The sequence below is a fragment of the Notothenia rossii genome (assembly GCF_949606895.1).
Source record: "Notothenia rossii genome assembly, chromosome: 7".
In the NCBI taxonomy this organism is placed as follows: Eukaryota; Metazoa; Chordata; class Actinopteri; order Perciformes; family Nototheniidae; genus Notothenia; species Notothenia rossii.
The window spans coordinates 26,096,448-26,112,157 of NC_136905.1; the positions used below are offsets into that span (position 1 = coordinate 26,096,448).

Genomic DNA, 15,710 nt, shown 5'->3' on the forward strand with positions numbered 1-15,710 from the left:
TGTCTAATTTATATTCTAGTATGAATGTGGACACACTATCTTGGGAGATACAATGCCTACATTTAGACACAATTAGCCTGGAACATGTAGTGAGCTTTAGTTATGTTAAAAATAATTGCTGTGTTAATCCTATGATTAATTCCACCATAGCATTGGATCGCAAAACATAAGGTGCCAGTACAACAGTAAGGTCTTGTAGAATCATTCCGCAATATTTTGAAAAAACATTTGGTGTTTTTGTGTTTATTGAACCAATCCAAACTTTCCCGGTTGATACCATACAAGACTAAGCATATATGTGTCCTTGCAAAACAGTGCTGAAGAGAAGGATATTGTAAATCTTGCAAGAATGTTTTTCCATTACAAGAATGTGCAAATGGGTTGCAAGGTCACAGACACTTGAGGACACTGGAAAGGAAGAAGAATGCCGACTGGAATAAGTTGCTAATAGGGGGCTTATGAGAGCCACCTATGTCCTGGGAGTCGGACAGGTGTAACCCCGAAAAACTAATCGGAAAACAACAAACAGCCACTTGAATATAAATATATGTTGTATTGTGTCTCAAGTTTTTTAAACTGCAAGTCCGTTTTCACATTGCTGTTGGTGCATTTGTTAGCTTGTTTAATTATCCTGTTTCACAAAGCAAGAAGCTAGTGTTGTGCTGATTCAGGAATGACTTGAAAAGCTTAGTTCACAAGCTTTCGCTGAATCAGAAGCTAGGGATAAAAGATGTTATTGCTGTGTTGTCAAACAAACTCTTTAAAAAACAAAAAAATTATCAAAATCACACTGCACCACCACAACACTGAGGGGATGATCATTCAGGCTCAACAATAATGTGAAAATAGCTAAATAATGTTGGAGCTTGTGAGTGAAAGAATACGTTGCCAGCTGTCAAATGGGAGGCAGTTGGGAATGAGTCCCAGCACAAAATGGGATCAAGTGGCATCTTAATGACATTAGTTGCATTAGGATGAAGAAAGGATGAAAATGTCTGGGCTTTATGAAAGATGAGGAGACTACAGGAAACTCCTCTTGATGGATATTACTTTTGTTGACGTTTGATAGGGTACTTGAAGAAATACATGTTCTAATGATCTATATTGTAAAACAGGTGCATCAAGGTGAAAATGTAGGCTAAATTCGAGGAGGATAACGTTCCCATTCCTCATATACTGTATTCAGCTACACAGGCTATAACAATTAAGTTTCCTTCGAGAAAAAATGAATGAAAAAAGCATAAAAGCTGTATAAGTCTCTCTGTGTGACCGAGAGCTTTTTCAATTAGTTTATTATCTGCCTGTAGGATATATATAATGGGTATCTATTTACACTGCAATAAAGGGAAAACAGCTTGATACTTTAAGTTGTAGATATAAAGTGTGGCGACTTAAATACATAAGAACATACATAATGAAATGAACTGCTTTAGCACAAATCCATGTAACCCATTTAAAATGACAAACTGTCAGCAAATGTCCAGGGTGGTTGTAGACACTCTACAAGTGAATACTGAAGACACTTACAAGGCCAAGGAGTTGTTTTTATCAAAGACGCATCTCAGTGCCATGTTTATTTACACTTCAAACAGCCCAGCAGGCTTTGCTCCTGAGATAACACGAGGCCTCAAAAGACACTCGCACTGTGTATTGTTCAAAGTTCGAAGTTGGTATCTCTGATAGAGACTGAGTGCATTAGTTAGGGACAGAGACAGAAGGAGACAGATAGAGGCAGACACACAGAGACAGTCCTGCTGATGGATGTACAGGTATGTTCCAGTCTAGGAGGATGGCCAGCTTTAGACAGCAACAGCAGGAGGACAAAGTTAACTTTAGTGTTGTTACAGGGTTTTTCTTCTGCCAGTTTATTCCAAGCATGGGTGTAAGCCTTGATGTAAAACGTGAAAATTAGAAGTGGCTGATAAGACTTTGCAATAAAGGTTTCAATATAAGAATGCTGTGTAGTTTGCTAGTTTCATTAAATACACTTAAAGCCCTGAAAAGTCAACTGAAAAAGTTGGTTGCCCAATAAAGCATTTAGTCAAGGAAAATAATCTAATTCAAGCGTCCAAGTCCCAGCCTAGAAAACTGGATCGAAACAATGTATTACTGCTGTTTCATGTAAATGTGAGGAAGGTTACATCTGTATGGAGCGAGAGGAGACCGTTGATCTAACGCAATTGTGTATCTCTTCAGTGGAGCACAGGCTTCAGTTGACGATGAAGTCTCATGCTTGATGTTCCTCATAATTTATTCACTCAAATATTTTTCAATTGCACTGTATCACATCTTGTATTCATTGAAAAACTACATTTGCCACCTCAACCAAGCATAACAATGTTGTGAAGTTTCAATACACTTTCAAATGTTTTACATTTTCACAGTTTTTCGAATCATCAAAGTGGGTTTGGAATTCTTTGGGTTACATACAGTACAAGCAAAAATATTAATCTGATATAAAAGGTGATATGATAGGATCAAGTGATTTGACACTCTCAGTTGCAGCCATTTCATCTATTAAATCTGTTGTTGATAATCCCTCCAGGTTTCTGCTTCCACCAGCAGAACAGGATTGGTTGGCTTTACTTTTAAATCAATTTAAGTGGCTTCACAGTAACAGAAGACCATTTAATCACAGAGAAAGGTATTTTAGAGGATTTATGGCGGTTTTGACCGAGGGTCAACACAGCGTGTCGGACCCATACAAAAGCACTCATTCTCAAAACATATACATAACCTCACTCTCTCACAATGTGGCAGACCCCTGGGTCTGTATGTGTGAAACATTTATAACAAATATTATAAATACAAACATTTATATTAAAGCAGACATTTAGAATGACCTTAGGGTTAATGTTTCTTGATCTTCAATGATTTAACTAGACTTTTTTAAATGCAAAATAATCAAACATAGTCATATACAGTTGGGCAAAAAAGTATTTAGTCAGCCACCAATTGTGCAAGTTCTCCCACTTAAAAAGATGAGAGAGGCCTGTAATTTTCATCCTAGGTATACCTCAACTATGAGAGACAAAATGAGAAAAAAGAAAATCCAGAAAATCACATTGTCTGATTTTTAAAGAATTTATTTGCAAATTATGGTGGAAAATAAGTATTTGGTCAATAACAAAAGTTCATCTCAATACTCTGTTATATACCCTTTGTTGGCAATGACAGAGGTCAAACGTTTTCTGTAAGTCTTCACAAGTTCTCATTCATAACACTCTGTTCGATGTCCCACTATGGGATGCGCCTCAACGCGTATGCAAACAGAAGCATCAATCTCATTACGCCAATCCTGATTGGCTGGTGATCTTGACGTCTACGTCAGGGAATCCACCCACCCTATAAGTAGCTTGCGCTACGACGCAGCGTCATTCAAACACCTCTTCTCGCTTCAGAGCACATCTCGAATTATCAGTAGCCGGGCTAGCTTAACGGTCCACAGACTGAACCCAAAGCTAACATTCGGTCGACGGGCACTTGCTGGTTGCTATTTTGCTTTGCAAGAAGACTGAACAATATTATCACACCAGTTAATATTGTAATCTGCCTCGCCGTTTCTTTCTTTCGAAATTACGGTAAGGTTTGATTTTTTCTTCAAGCTAGTAACATACCTGTTGCTAGGTTTTTTTCCCTCCACACTGACACCACGGTAGCGAGGACGTTCTCTTTTCTCTCTCACACGAGAGGAGACGGAGATAAAAACAAAAGGTATTAACACACCAGTTAATATTCTTTAAAGAATCAAATCTACGCCGTCGCTTTTTCCTTTCGGATTAACGACAAGGTTGGATTTTTTTTCTCAGTAACTTACCTGTTACTAGCGTGTCCGCAAGTGTCCGACACCCCGGCGAACAAAGATGGACCCTTCTCTCCCTCACACCAGAGGAGTCAGGGACTCGGAGGCCGGATATGCGGCTGCGGGTTTAAGATCTCAGGCAGAGACTCACACCAGGTCTGCTCGTCCTGCCTCGGGCTGGAACACGCCCAGGAGGCTATTGATAACCCCGGCTCGTGCGGGCATTGTGCCCGCTTCACCATTAAGAGCCTCCGCCGACGGCTAGCACGCCAAGCTAGCTTGTCGGGACAGGACCCCCCTCATGTCCGCTGATTCGCTGGCCGGCAATCAAGACATGGTGGCGTCCGCCGCAGAGATTGAGCCCCGCGCTGTGTCAGGCTGGGGCTCAATAACAGCGGCAGCCGCTGAACCGGAGCCCCGCGTCGTGTCAGGCTGGGGTCCGATGGCGGAAAGAGCCGTGAGAGCGGAGCCCCGCGCTGTGTCAAGCTGGGGCTCCCAACTGGAGCTCACCATGGTTCCACCCGCGGAAGATGTCCTGGAGTTGGACTATATGGAGGAAGAAGAGGATGCCTCTGAGTTCCTCCTGTCCGACTCGGATGAGCACGAGGATGACATCTTCGTTTTCATCGGCTCAGGCTGTAAAGCCGGGAGCGATGTCCGCTCTCCCGTGCGAAAGCACACCAGCTTCGCCCTGCCTAAGTATGGACTTGCAGGCCGTGTGTCAACGCGCTGCGTCCAGGCTGGACATCCCATGGCCTGAAGTGGCCAAGGAGACCTCCAGATCTCGCTACGAGGGGAAGCAATTGCACCAAGCAACGAGGACGAAGAGGCAGCTCCTTCCAGTCTTTCCGGAGATGCTGGACGAGGTGTCGGTCTCGTGGAGAGACCGCCCTTTCAGCAACAAGGCCCCAATCCAGGGTGCCTCCTCCCTGGACTGTGATGGTATGGAGAGGCTCGGCCTGCTCCGCATGCCGCCCATGGAACCGCTCGTGGCAGCCTTCCTTCAACCGAGGCTGGCTTTGACACCGAGCAGGAACCCCACGCTACCGGCAAAGGCGGACCGTTTTCAGTCAGCGATGACCGAACGGGCCTATAAAGCCGCAGCTTTGTCCGCCAGGGCACTCAACGTCTCCTCGCTGCTGACCGCCTACCAGGCGGAGCTCTGCGAAGACTTTTCAAGCAAACCTGAGCCTGCTGTGTGGGACGAGATCGCAGCGATCACGGATATTTGCCTCCGTGTGCAGCGCTGTGCAGTCCAAGCCACGGGCAAAGCACTGGGAATTATGGTGGTACAGGAGAGAGTCAGGTGGCTCAACCTGACGAACCTTCCAGACCGGGAAAAAGAGGATGTTCTGGACATGCCTATTGTTTCCGAGGCCATATTTGGCTCCACTCTAGCTTCGATGCAGCTGAGATACGAATAAAAAAAGAAGGAAGACGAGGCCCTCCAGCTCTGTCTCCCCCGAAGGGTCCAGCCGTCACCTTCAACGGTCCCGCGGCAGGCCTTCACTCAAGCTGCCTCAAGTTCTGCCTGGTTCAAGATACCGAAGCAGCAGAGACCACAGCCCGTTCCGTGTCCCCAGCCCAGGCACGAGGCGAGGGTGAGCTGGCCAAGAAGATCTCCGGTTCCGGCAGCTGCCGCAGAGGCACAGCCGACCCAGGTTTTCAGCCACCAGGCGAGGAAGAAGAAGCGGGCGGCCTGACAGCCTCCTCTCCTCTCCTCGACGAGAGAGCTGGAAGTTCCCTGTTCCCCAGCTCCAGAACACGTTCCAGTGTTAGATGCTCATGTGTTTTCGGGGTGCCACCATGTCCCCATCTTCCCGCCGCCTAGAAAAGAAGGCTATATCGATAATACCCGCCGAACAGAGTCAGAGCGGCTTTTATTCCAAGTATTTCCTCGTTCCCAAACGGGGAGGGAACGGAATTCGGCCTATACTAGATTTGAGAGCTCTGAACAAATATCTCAAAAGATACAAATTCAGAATGCTCACTCACACATCTCTGTTGCGTCTCGTGCGCCAGAACGACTGGTTCACATCAGTCGACCTGAAAGATGCCTATTTCCACATCCTAGTATATTACCCACACAGGAAATATCTGAGGTTCGTCTTTCAGGGTGTCTGTTACGAGTAGAGAGTCCTTCCCTTCGGTCTGTCTCTCAGCCCGCGAGTGTTTGTACGTTTTACGGAAGCCGCGATAGCCCCGTTAAGACAACAGGGTATTCGCTTGGCAACTTATCTGGACGACTGGCTGCTTCTCGCACAGTCGGAGCAAGAGGCTATTACGCAGACGAATGTCCTCGTAAAACACCTGCTCGATCTGGGTTTCGTAATAAACACAGAAAAGAGCATGTTGTACCCAGCCCAGACTGTACTCTTCCTGGGCCTACACCTGAATTCGGTGCCAGCCCGCCTGTCAGCAGAAAGAGTGAAAGCCTTCAGAGCTTGCCTCGCTCATTTCCGGCTACGCAAATATGTTCTCTTCAGATCATGTCTGCGGTTACTGGGGCTCATGGCGTCAGCCATCCTTGTGGGCCTCCGGTCCTTCTGTACGCGTTCCCACCCCTGGTTCTGATACCCCCAACTCTGGCCAGAGCGAGAGAACAACGCCACACACTGATCCTGATAGCTCTGCACTGGCCTGCAATGTACTGGCTGGCAGAGATATATCAGCTGCTGTGCGGGCAGCCGTGGCAGCTCCCACTACGCAGGGACATACTGTCTCAGGCGGGGGGGACGATCTTTCACCCACACCCAGAGCGCTTGGCACTATGGGCCTGGCCCTTGAGTGTTACAATCGGAATACAGTGGGGCTCCCTCAGAAGGTGATAAACACTATTCAGAGTGCACAAGCTTCCTCCACCAGGTCTCTCTATGACTGTAAGTGGAGGGTGTTTGAGGAGTGGTGCCTTCAAAAAGGACACATCTCTTTTCAATGTCCTGTCGGGGTGATTTTATCATTTCTACAGGACCTAATTGATAAACACAGAGCTTTCTCTACGATCAAAGTGTACCTGGCTGCTATTGCTGCATGCCATGTGGGCTTTGAGGGAAAGATGGCTAGCCAACATCCTTTGGTCTGCCGTTTTATGAAAGGGGCTCGCAGGCTCCTCCCTCTTTCAAGGTCACTGGTGCCCTTATGGGACTTGGCAGTGGTTTTAGATGGGCTCACTCGACCTCCATTTGAACCCCTGGAAGAAGCTGACATGAAACACCTGTCACTGAAGACAGTGCTGTTACTGGCTCTGGCATCTGCCAAGCGAGTCAGTGACATTCATGCGCTCTCTGTACATCCTTCATGCACTTAACGAGAGTGTTGCTGAAGCCCAACCCTGCCGTTATACCTAAGGTGGCTGGCTCATGTACCCCCATTGACATTGTGGCATTTCCTCCACCGCTGTGTTCCTCTGAGGAACAGCGGCCGAATTTGCCGTGTCCAGTTCTTGCTTTACGCACCTATATGGACAGGTCAAAAGAGTTTCGTTGCAATGACCAACTCTTTATATCCTGGGCTAACCCTCAGAAGGGCAAGCCCGTTACTAGGCAATGGCTCTCCCACTGGATTGTGGAAGCGATTGCTCTGGCTTATACGAGTCAAGGTTTGCAGGCACCAACGGGCCTGAGTGCTCATTCTACTCGTGGACTGGCTACATCCTGGGCTTTGTTCAAGGGTGTTTCCATCCAAGACATTTGTGCAGCAGCAAGCTGGTCCTCACCGCCCACTTTTGTCCGCTTTTACAGAATATATGTCTCTGCTCCAAGTGTGGCCCGCGCAGTGCTTGGCCACGTGTTGAGACAGGGTTCTACCTGTTTAGTTCTGGTTGTTTTGGTGATTTTCGAGATAAGCATGTCTAACAATACGGGAGTTTCAATATCCCATAGTGAGACATCGAACGGAGTGTTATGAATGAGAACTATAGGTTACTTACGTAACCCCAGTTCTCAGAGTAACATGAAGTGAGATGTCTCACCAGACGGCCCTTCTTGCTAAGGCGAAGCGAGAAGAGGTGCTTATTTTGAATGACGCTGCGTCGTAGCGCAAGCTACTTATAGGGTGGGTGGATTCCCTGACGTAGACGTCAAGATCACCAGCCAATCAGGATTGGCGTAACGAGATTGATGCTTCTGTTTGCATACGCGTTGAGGCGCATCCCATAGTGAGACATCTCACTTCATGTTACTCTGAGAACTGGGGTTACGTAAGTAACCTATAGGTTTTCACACACTGTTGCTGGTATTTTGGCCCATTCCTCCATGCAGATCTCCTCTAGAGCAGTGATGTTTTGGGGCTGTCGCTGGGCAACACAGACTTTCAACTCCCTCCAAAGACTTTCTATGGGGTTGAGATCTGGAGACTTGCTAGGCCACTCCAGGACCTTGAAATGATTCTTACGAAGCCACTCCTTCGTTGCCCGGGCGGTGTGTTTGGGATCATTGTCATGCTGAAAGACCCAGCCACGTTTCATCTTCAATGCCCTTGCTGATGGAAGGAGGTTGTCACTCAAAATCTCACGATACATGGCCCCATTCATTCTTTCCTTTACACGGATCAGTCGTCCTGGTCCCTTTGCAGAAAAACAGCCCCAAAGCATGATGTTTCCACCCCCATGTTTCACAGTAGGTATGGTGTTCTTTGGATGCAACTCAGCATTCTTTCTCCTCCAAACACGTCTAGTTGAGTTTTTACCAAAAAGTTTTATTTTGGTTTCATCTGACCATATGACATTCTCCCAATCCTCTTCTGGATCATCTAAATGCTCTCTAGCTAACTTCAGACGGGCCTGGACATGTACTGGCTTAAGCAGGGGGACACGTCTGGCACTGCAGGATTTGAGTGCCTGGCGGCATAGTGTGTTACTGATGGTAGCCTTTGTTACTTTGGTCCCAGCTCTCTGCAGGTCATTGACTAGGTCCCCCCGTGTAGTTCTGGGATTTTTGCTCACCGTTCTTGTGATCATTTTGACCCCACGGGGTGAGATCTTGCGTGGAGCCCCCGATCGAGGGAGATTATCAGTGGTCTTGTATGTCTTACATTTTCTAATAATTGCTCCCACAGTTGATTTCTTCACATGAGCTTCTTACCTATTGCAGATTCAGTCTTCCCAGCCTGGTGCAGGTCTACAATTGTGTTTCTGGTGTCCTTTGACAGCTCTTTGGTCTTGGCCATAGTGGAGTTTGGAGTGTGACTGTTTGAGGTTGTGGACAGGTGTCTTTTATACTGCTAACGAGTTCAAACAGGTGCCATTAATACAGTTAACAAGTGGAGGACAGAGGAGGCTCTTAAAGAAGAAGTTACAGGTCTGTGAGAGACAGAAATCTTGTTTGTTTGTAGGTGACCAAATACTTATTTTCCACCATAATTTGCAATTAAATTCTTTAAAAATCAGACGATGTGATTTTCTGGATTTGTTTCTCATTTTGTCTCTCATAGTTGAGGTATACCTAGGATGAAAATTACAGGCCTCTCATCTTTTTAAGTGGGAGAACTTGCACAATTGGTGGCTGACTAAATACTTTTTTTCCCCACTGTAGGTATATAAATTAGAAATACAAGGTATGCTATGTAACATTGCACCTTTATTAATTATTCTGCTCAATGCCTAAATTCATACTAACACAATGTCACATGATTTATTTGACGTGTTATTTTATATCAAATAATGATATATTTATACACCGGAAAATAAACTCTAACAGTCTTTTATGATAACATTGTGATCCCAGAATTTACAGTACGTTATAAATGTCGTTTCTACCATTTACCATTAAATTAACTTATAAGTTGCAAAGTCACAGGGCAAAACCTTAGCTCATAACTTTTCACTTTAAAGAAAATTATGTTTGATGAAAAAACTTTCGCCAGTTTGCAACTTACCTGTTCTCACCATTAGTATTTCTATTTAACTTAACATCACCAATGTTTATGTGTATTTGAAGGTTAGAGCTTCCTCAGAAAGAAAACATAGTACATTCGAGATTTTTTACAGCAAAGTATGGACTGATAGAATCTGGAGAGATACAAGGTCAGGGGAAAATCGATACATTTTTCAATCCATCACAAGCAATGTACCAGAGCCGGAGTGCAGCACCTGAAACGCTGCAGCTTCAGCACAGACACGCAGAGCAACAGAAGAAACTGCACCTGCTGAACTGAGTGAGTTAAAAGCCTGAAAACATGGAGCTTCTGAATGAAATGTGAACAACTTGTCAGACTGCCATTTCAGTGGGTGGCTTTACAACATCATAGTTACACAAAAAGGCTAAACAAATTGTTATTTTGTATTTTTTTCAATGTGACATTAAACGTGGCTCGTGGGATGTTTTGTATACAAATCCAAAAAGGTTGTAGACAGGAGCTATCCAGAGGCCATTCACTGGGATGCAATGTATCACTTAGAGGTGAATACATGTATTCCCAGCCACCATGAAATACAATGAAATTATGCACTGGCATTTCAAAGTTTTAGCTACAGTCTAAAATGTTTCATTAGCCATACATGTAAAAGTTGGTTGACAAAGTTACAAACAACACTTAAGGTCTACAAACTAATCAAGTAGCTTCATGTAATGTTCATCATTCTTCATTCCTTTGTTATCAGTCTATGTACAATGTGGAATCCATTAACCCTAACACTACAATTCTAATTATCATATTTAAGCATGTGGCTCGTTGAATATCAACCATTGTCAATCAGGGCTACATAATCAAGCAATTGACTCCTGACCTCAGCTTGAGTCTGTGTAATGTCGATGGTAAAATGCTAAGGTGCTTCTGAAGTGACTAATAACACCTTTCCATCAGGATCGGTAGAATCATGTATTTACATATTAATGACATTATTATTATGCATTAGGTTTCCTCTGAGGATAATCACGCAAACTGGTTGTTGACAAAAAAAGTGAATAAGAAAATTTAAAAGGGCCCTTATTATCCTTACTGTACATATCAGGTTCATATTTTGATTTTGTGTTTCTACTGTTATATGTTTTGCTTTAATGTTCACAATGTGCTTTATTTTTCTGCCTGTGCTGCAGCACCTCTTTTCACCCTCTGTCTGAAACCAGAGCCCAGTCTGCTCTGATTGGTTAGCTGGCCGGCTCTGTTCTTAGTGGTCAACTGTCAAATATGTCCCTCCCCTTAGCTTATTACATTAAATCTGTTGCTAGCCAATAGAAGCACAAGCGTTACATAGTGATGTCATTGAGTTACAGAAGTAAATAAAGGAGTCATGCAGTGAGTGTGTGGGAGAGAAACTCCCTCTGGTGTTCATTTGGGATTCAAGCCCTTGGAGAGAATGTACTTGCACAAAAACCTATAGAACTCACTTAAAGAGCAACTTGCAGGTTTTATTTTTTACTAGATTTATGCTTAACCTTGCCTGAAAATTACAATTAAAAAAGTTAATGCAGGATTTGATATGTTGTACGAGACATAAGGACAGGAATTCAGAGGGGAAAGGAGCCTTTTTTTTTTACGTCATACTATATTACGTCACATGGGGGAGCAACTTTCTCGGACTCCTTGGGTGTTTCTCGATGTCGAGGACACTTGCTTGGTAGCACATGTCTTCCGAGCAGAGGTCGCGTTAACCGAATATTTCCGTCTATGATGGATATTTTTTAACAATGACGGAAAAATCTGAAAGCAGTCCGTCATTTTGACGGATTAGAACAAACTCGGAACAGCGCCAAAGTTTCCCCACAGCGAGGCTCCGGTGTTAAGCATGCCTGCCAAAAAGGAAATGATACCGTTTCCAAACTCAACTTTGCCCTACAAATTATTGAAATGTCTGTGAGTTTTGTCTTTACGCTGTGCGCACTCCCGCGAGGTGCAGTGGGCATGCATAACACGGCGCTAACAGTTCACAAGCGTGCGCCCCCCGTTGACAGTTCACGACCATGCTCCCCCCCTCCCCCCGGTTGACAGTTCTCTCTCTCTCTCTCCCCCCCAAAATGACGGGCAGTGAAAAAGTCTAGCGCAACCTCTGCTTCCGAGTCACTTGCTTCAGAAGCGAGGCAAGAATCCTTCCTAGCCTCGGAAAACGAAGAATTGTGGAACAGGCTAACAGGTGTGCAGGTGTGCGTCATACGGAGGCCCCGCCTTAAATGGAGCGTGATTTCCGCCAAAGATTTGGAAATTGGTTCATGCGCAAAGCATTGTGGGGATTTTAAGACCGCGGAGTACATATGTGCAGCCTCGAAATTTCTCGCTATGAAGTACGCCGGCCTCGGTAGAATTCCAAGTATGCTGGACATTGGAACAGTCCTTCGGCGGCACTCGATGACGTAGTATGCTTGAAATAGTGGCTCTGGAGCAGCCTTCCTCGACATTGAGAAACACCCCTTGTCTGCCCAATCCGCGGTAGTAGTTGGTTTGAGCGGTTGTGATTTAGTGAGCTGGTATTTTTTCGGTAATTTTACATTGCATTTCACCATTTTTAATCATGGTGAGCTTGTGTTTGTGCAGGTTGCACAAACTCCAGTCTGTCAGGACATCGAGTCCACAGTTTCCCTAACAGGAAAAGGACCGGAGCTAGTGTTCGTTCCTGGGTGCGAGGTGCGAGGTGCATCCACCTCCCTGCAGCACATACTGTCCACAGCTGAGGCCTGTCAAACAAAACGTTTATCAGGAAACCGTATTACATCTCTCTCCCCCCTTCGCTCCTCTCTCTCTCTCTCTCTCTCTCTTCCCCCTTCGTTCCTCTCTCTCTCTCCCCTCCGGTACACAGCACCGTAAGAGCTAGTGTGGAGCTGCATCAGGGAACGCGAGATGCGGCTGATACTTGCGCATTAGTTTCTGTTATGGATCAGTATCATATATATATGATAGCTAACTTTACAATGTTGTGATGTGACGTTAGCTAACATTAACTGTAGCTAACGCCGGTCACTCACTAGACAGCTGTGGTGTGAGGAGAACTCCACTGATTCTCCTCACACCACAGCTCAATTTCTCTCCGATGGCCGTTATTTCTTCTAATCCTTGGCTGCTGCTGGTCTCTTGGCCGCCTAGCAGGCTCATAATTATAAGGTTGTGGTCCGTCATATGCATACAAATATACATTTTCAACCTCTTCTGTGTCAAAACTAGCATTGCTGCTGTTTATTAAAACGTTAGACCGGCCGCTCTCCCTCATGTGACATCACACGCGGGTGGTCTTTTTTTATGCGGAAGTAAAAATGTCTTACAAAAACGACGACAGATGTCACTGTAGTGTATATTTATGTATATTTTTGGGAAAATCTAGTGTATACATCGTTTTCCTACACATATATTCACTGGGGGCTCTAACCTGCAAGTTTCTCTTTAAGGAAAGAGAAAACCCCCCCAAAGCACACAAGGGCCCCCTAATTTCAATGCTCAGAAGTTTATCTTATGGTTTTGAGGTATACATTCCATTTTGTTAACTATTTTCATTTTTACCTAAAAGTTCCAATAAAAAGTGTGTTAATCATAGTAACATGCTGTCTACACCTTCCAAAGCATGAAGATATCCCTGACAGTCAAAACCTTTCCAGAGAGAAATGTTCTGATTAAAACTAAATGTGTGAGTGCCAGTTTGGGGAGTTGCTGGGGCATTAACCTGTAGTTATGTTGACCTAAAATCACATTGACGGCTCTTTTATTTTAATGGACATGTCATAGTGCAGGCAATAAATGCCATTAAGGAGCAAAGGGATGCACAACCTCCTTAGTGAGTGACGGGGTCAGCAGTTTAAAGATACAGGTGGAGCGGAGTTGCTGTCGGTGACACGTCTTGTGTGGAGTGCTTTATGGATTCTCTGTTTTTGCTGTCAGCTTTTGGAAAGGAACCAATTAGAACATATCAATTAGAAAATATACTCCTTCAACACTAGTTTTTACTTGTAATATTTTTTATGCTGGGGTTTACTGTAAAATGGATTGTAAAATTCTAAATATTTTTTGACAAAGATTGGAAATTATTTCAGTTTTTAGATTTTGTACACCTCTTGTATTAAAGCTCATACAATAAGCATTACATAAATATGTATTGCATTTACGGCCTGTTCCTGCACATGCATTCTTCCTATTTGTTCCAATGGTGGGAAACTGGAGATGGTAGAAACACTTCTTGGAATAACCACCACAATCTAGAATCTCCAAAATGGCCATAAATATAAATCTCTCTTAAACATCTAACTGAATATGATTACCTTAATTTAAGTAGGATCACACACACACACACACACACACACACACACACACACACACACACACACACACACACACACACACACACACACACACACACACACACACACACACACACACACACACACACACACACACACACACACACACACACACACACACACACACACACACACACACACACACACACACACACACACACACACACACACACACACACACCACACACACACACACACACACAGCAATGTTTCTCCTCTATTACAATGTTTCTGCTCTGTCAGCACTGTCTCCAGGAAATTCTTGTGGGTATTACATCTTGAGGAAGTTATTAAATCAAGATTATGAAATATAATTTCAATCCGCTTTTCATTGCTTAACTCAAGTGTTAACACTGGAATTGCATAGTAAATCGCAATGGAAATGGGAGTATTTGCATGGAAAATGCTGTAGCTGAAAGGGATTTTACTGAGATATTGGCGTACATCACAACTTTGAAAAGCACTTGGCTTGGCAAAGCGACTGGGCTAAACTGCAGTACCCTGGTTGGTGTTGCTCGACAGTTCAGGTAGCTGGAACACAATGACAGTAAATCACGGTCAACACCTCACTCTCAGAATGACTGGGATGGCAGCTTGATTGAAGCTGGAGCTGCAATCTCCCGGGAGGTCAAAGGTTATGACTGGATAAAGCGAATCGACCACGGGAGAGGGGGGATGTTGAAGAAAATAAAAGCTATTGTCTAAGTTTCCAGCAATGCAGATAAACAGTGACAATATTCCAGGAGGGGAGGTGAAAAACAAAGACAGGGAGAGAGAGAGAGAGAGAGAGAGAGAGAGAGAGAGAGAGAGAGAGAGAGAGAGAGAGAGAGAGAGAGAGAGAGAGAGAGAAAAAACAGGCACTCACGGATGCAGCTAGGCTGGACGCCGGTCCAGGTGAGATCTGGCAGACAGAGGCGGGTGGTGGAGCCCTGCAGTAGGTGTCCCTGTTGGCACTGGAAGTCTATTCTGCTGCCCACCTGGCCAAAAACAGACAGCACACAAAGTGGAGAGAGTCAATGCCCTGATGCATATGCCAATAGGCTCCCAGCATCAAATATAAAGAGCTTGGGAAAAATACTGCGCACTAACGTTTTTTCCCCTTTTTAATGATTATCTGGAGTGTGGAGGCAGATGGAGACTATTCCTAGAGGCGATGGCCCATGTTTGTGTTTTCAACTGATGCACAGACATTAGTAGCGAAGGAGCTCACTTTCAGCTTTAAAATATATAGAGATAAGCAGAATGTTGGCCATCTTAATAAATGACTTATATTTTCAGCCACCTCCCCTGTCGGCAGCATCGACGCAGCACTTTGTCATTCGTGTTGAGATATTGGTAAAGTCGTCCCGTAATGGAGAAAAAATGCAAGTGCACAGCCATTACCAGCAGTGATCTAAATAATAAGCTTCTTCTGCTTTCATTCGGGACAAATTTCATTTCAGATATTCTTCTGAAGGTAGTATAGAAATAGTTTGCACTTGTAATTGACACTCTAAGAGCCACAGAGAGGGGATCAGATGAAAAACACTGGCAGAAAGCATCTCCAGGGAGCTACTGAGCACACATCAATGGTCACGTTATAGGTTTTTTACTATGATGCACTATGATGCATTTTAGCATTTCATGTTTTACACACACAAACAAACTGCCTGACATGCACATTACTATAAATATGCACTTGTGTCTTCACATAT

The 15,710-nt window shown here is 44.5% G+C and overlaps 1 protein-coding gene across 1 annotated transcript in view; it reads right to left on the minus strand.

Annotated features, from left to right (window-relative positions):
* Nucleotides 1-15,710, minus strand: part of LOC307046356 (CUB and sushi domain-containing protein 3-like) — a 233,023-nt gene that overhangs the window by 11,096 nt on the left and 206,217 nt on the right. The window contains exon 61 of the mRNA XM_079692754.1: nt 14,882-14,993. Within this exon, the coding sequence (XP_079548880.1) occupies nt 14,882-14,993 (112 nt within the window). The remainder of the gene's footprint in view (nt 1-14,881; nt 14,994-15,710) is intronic.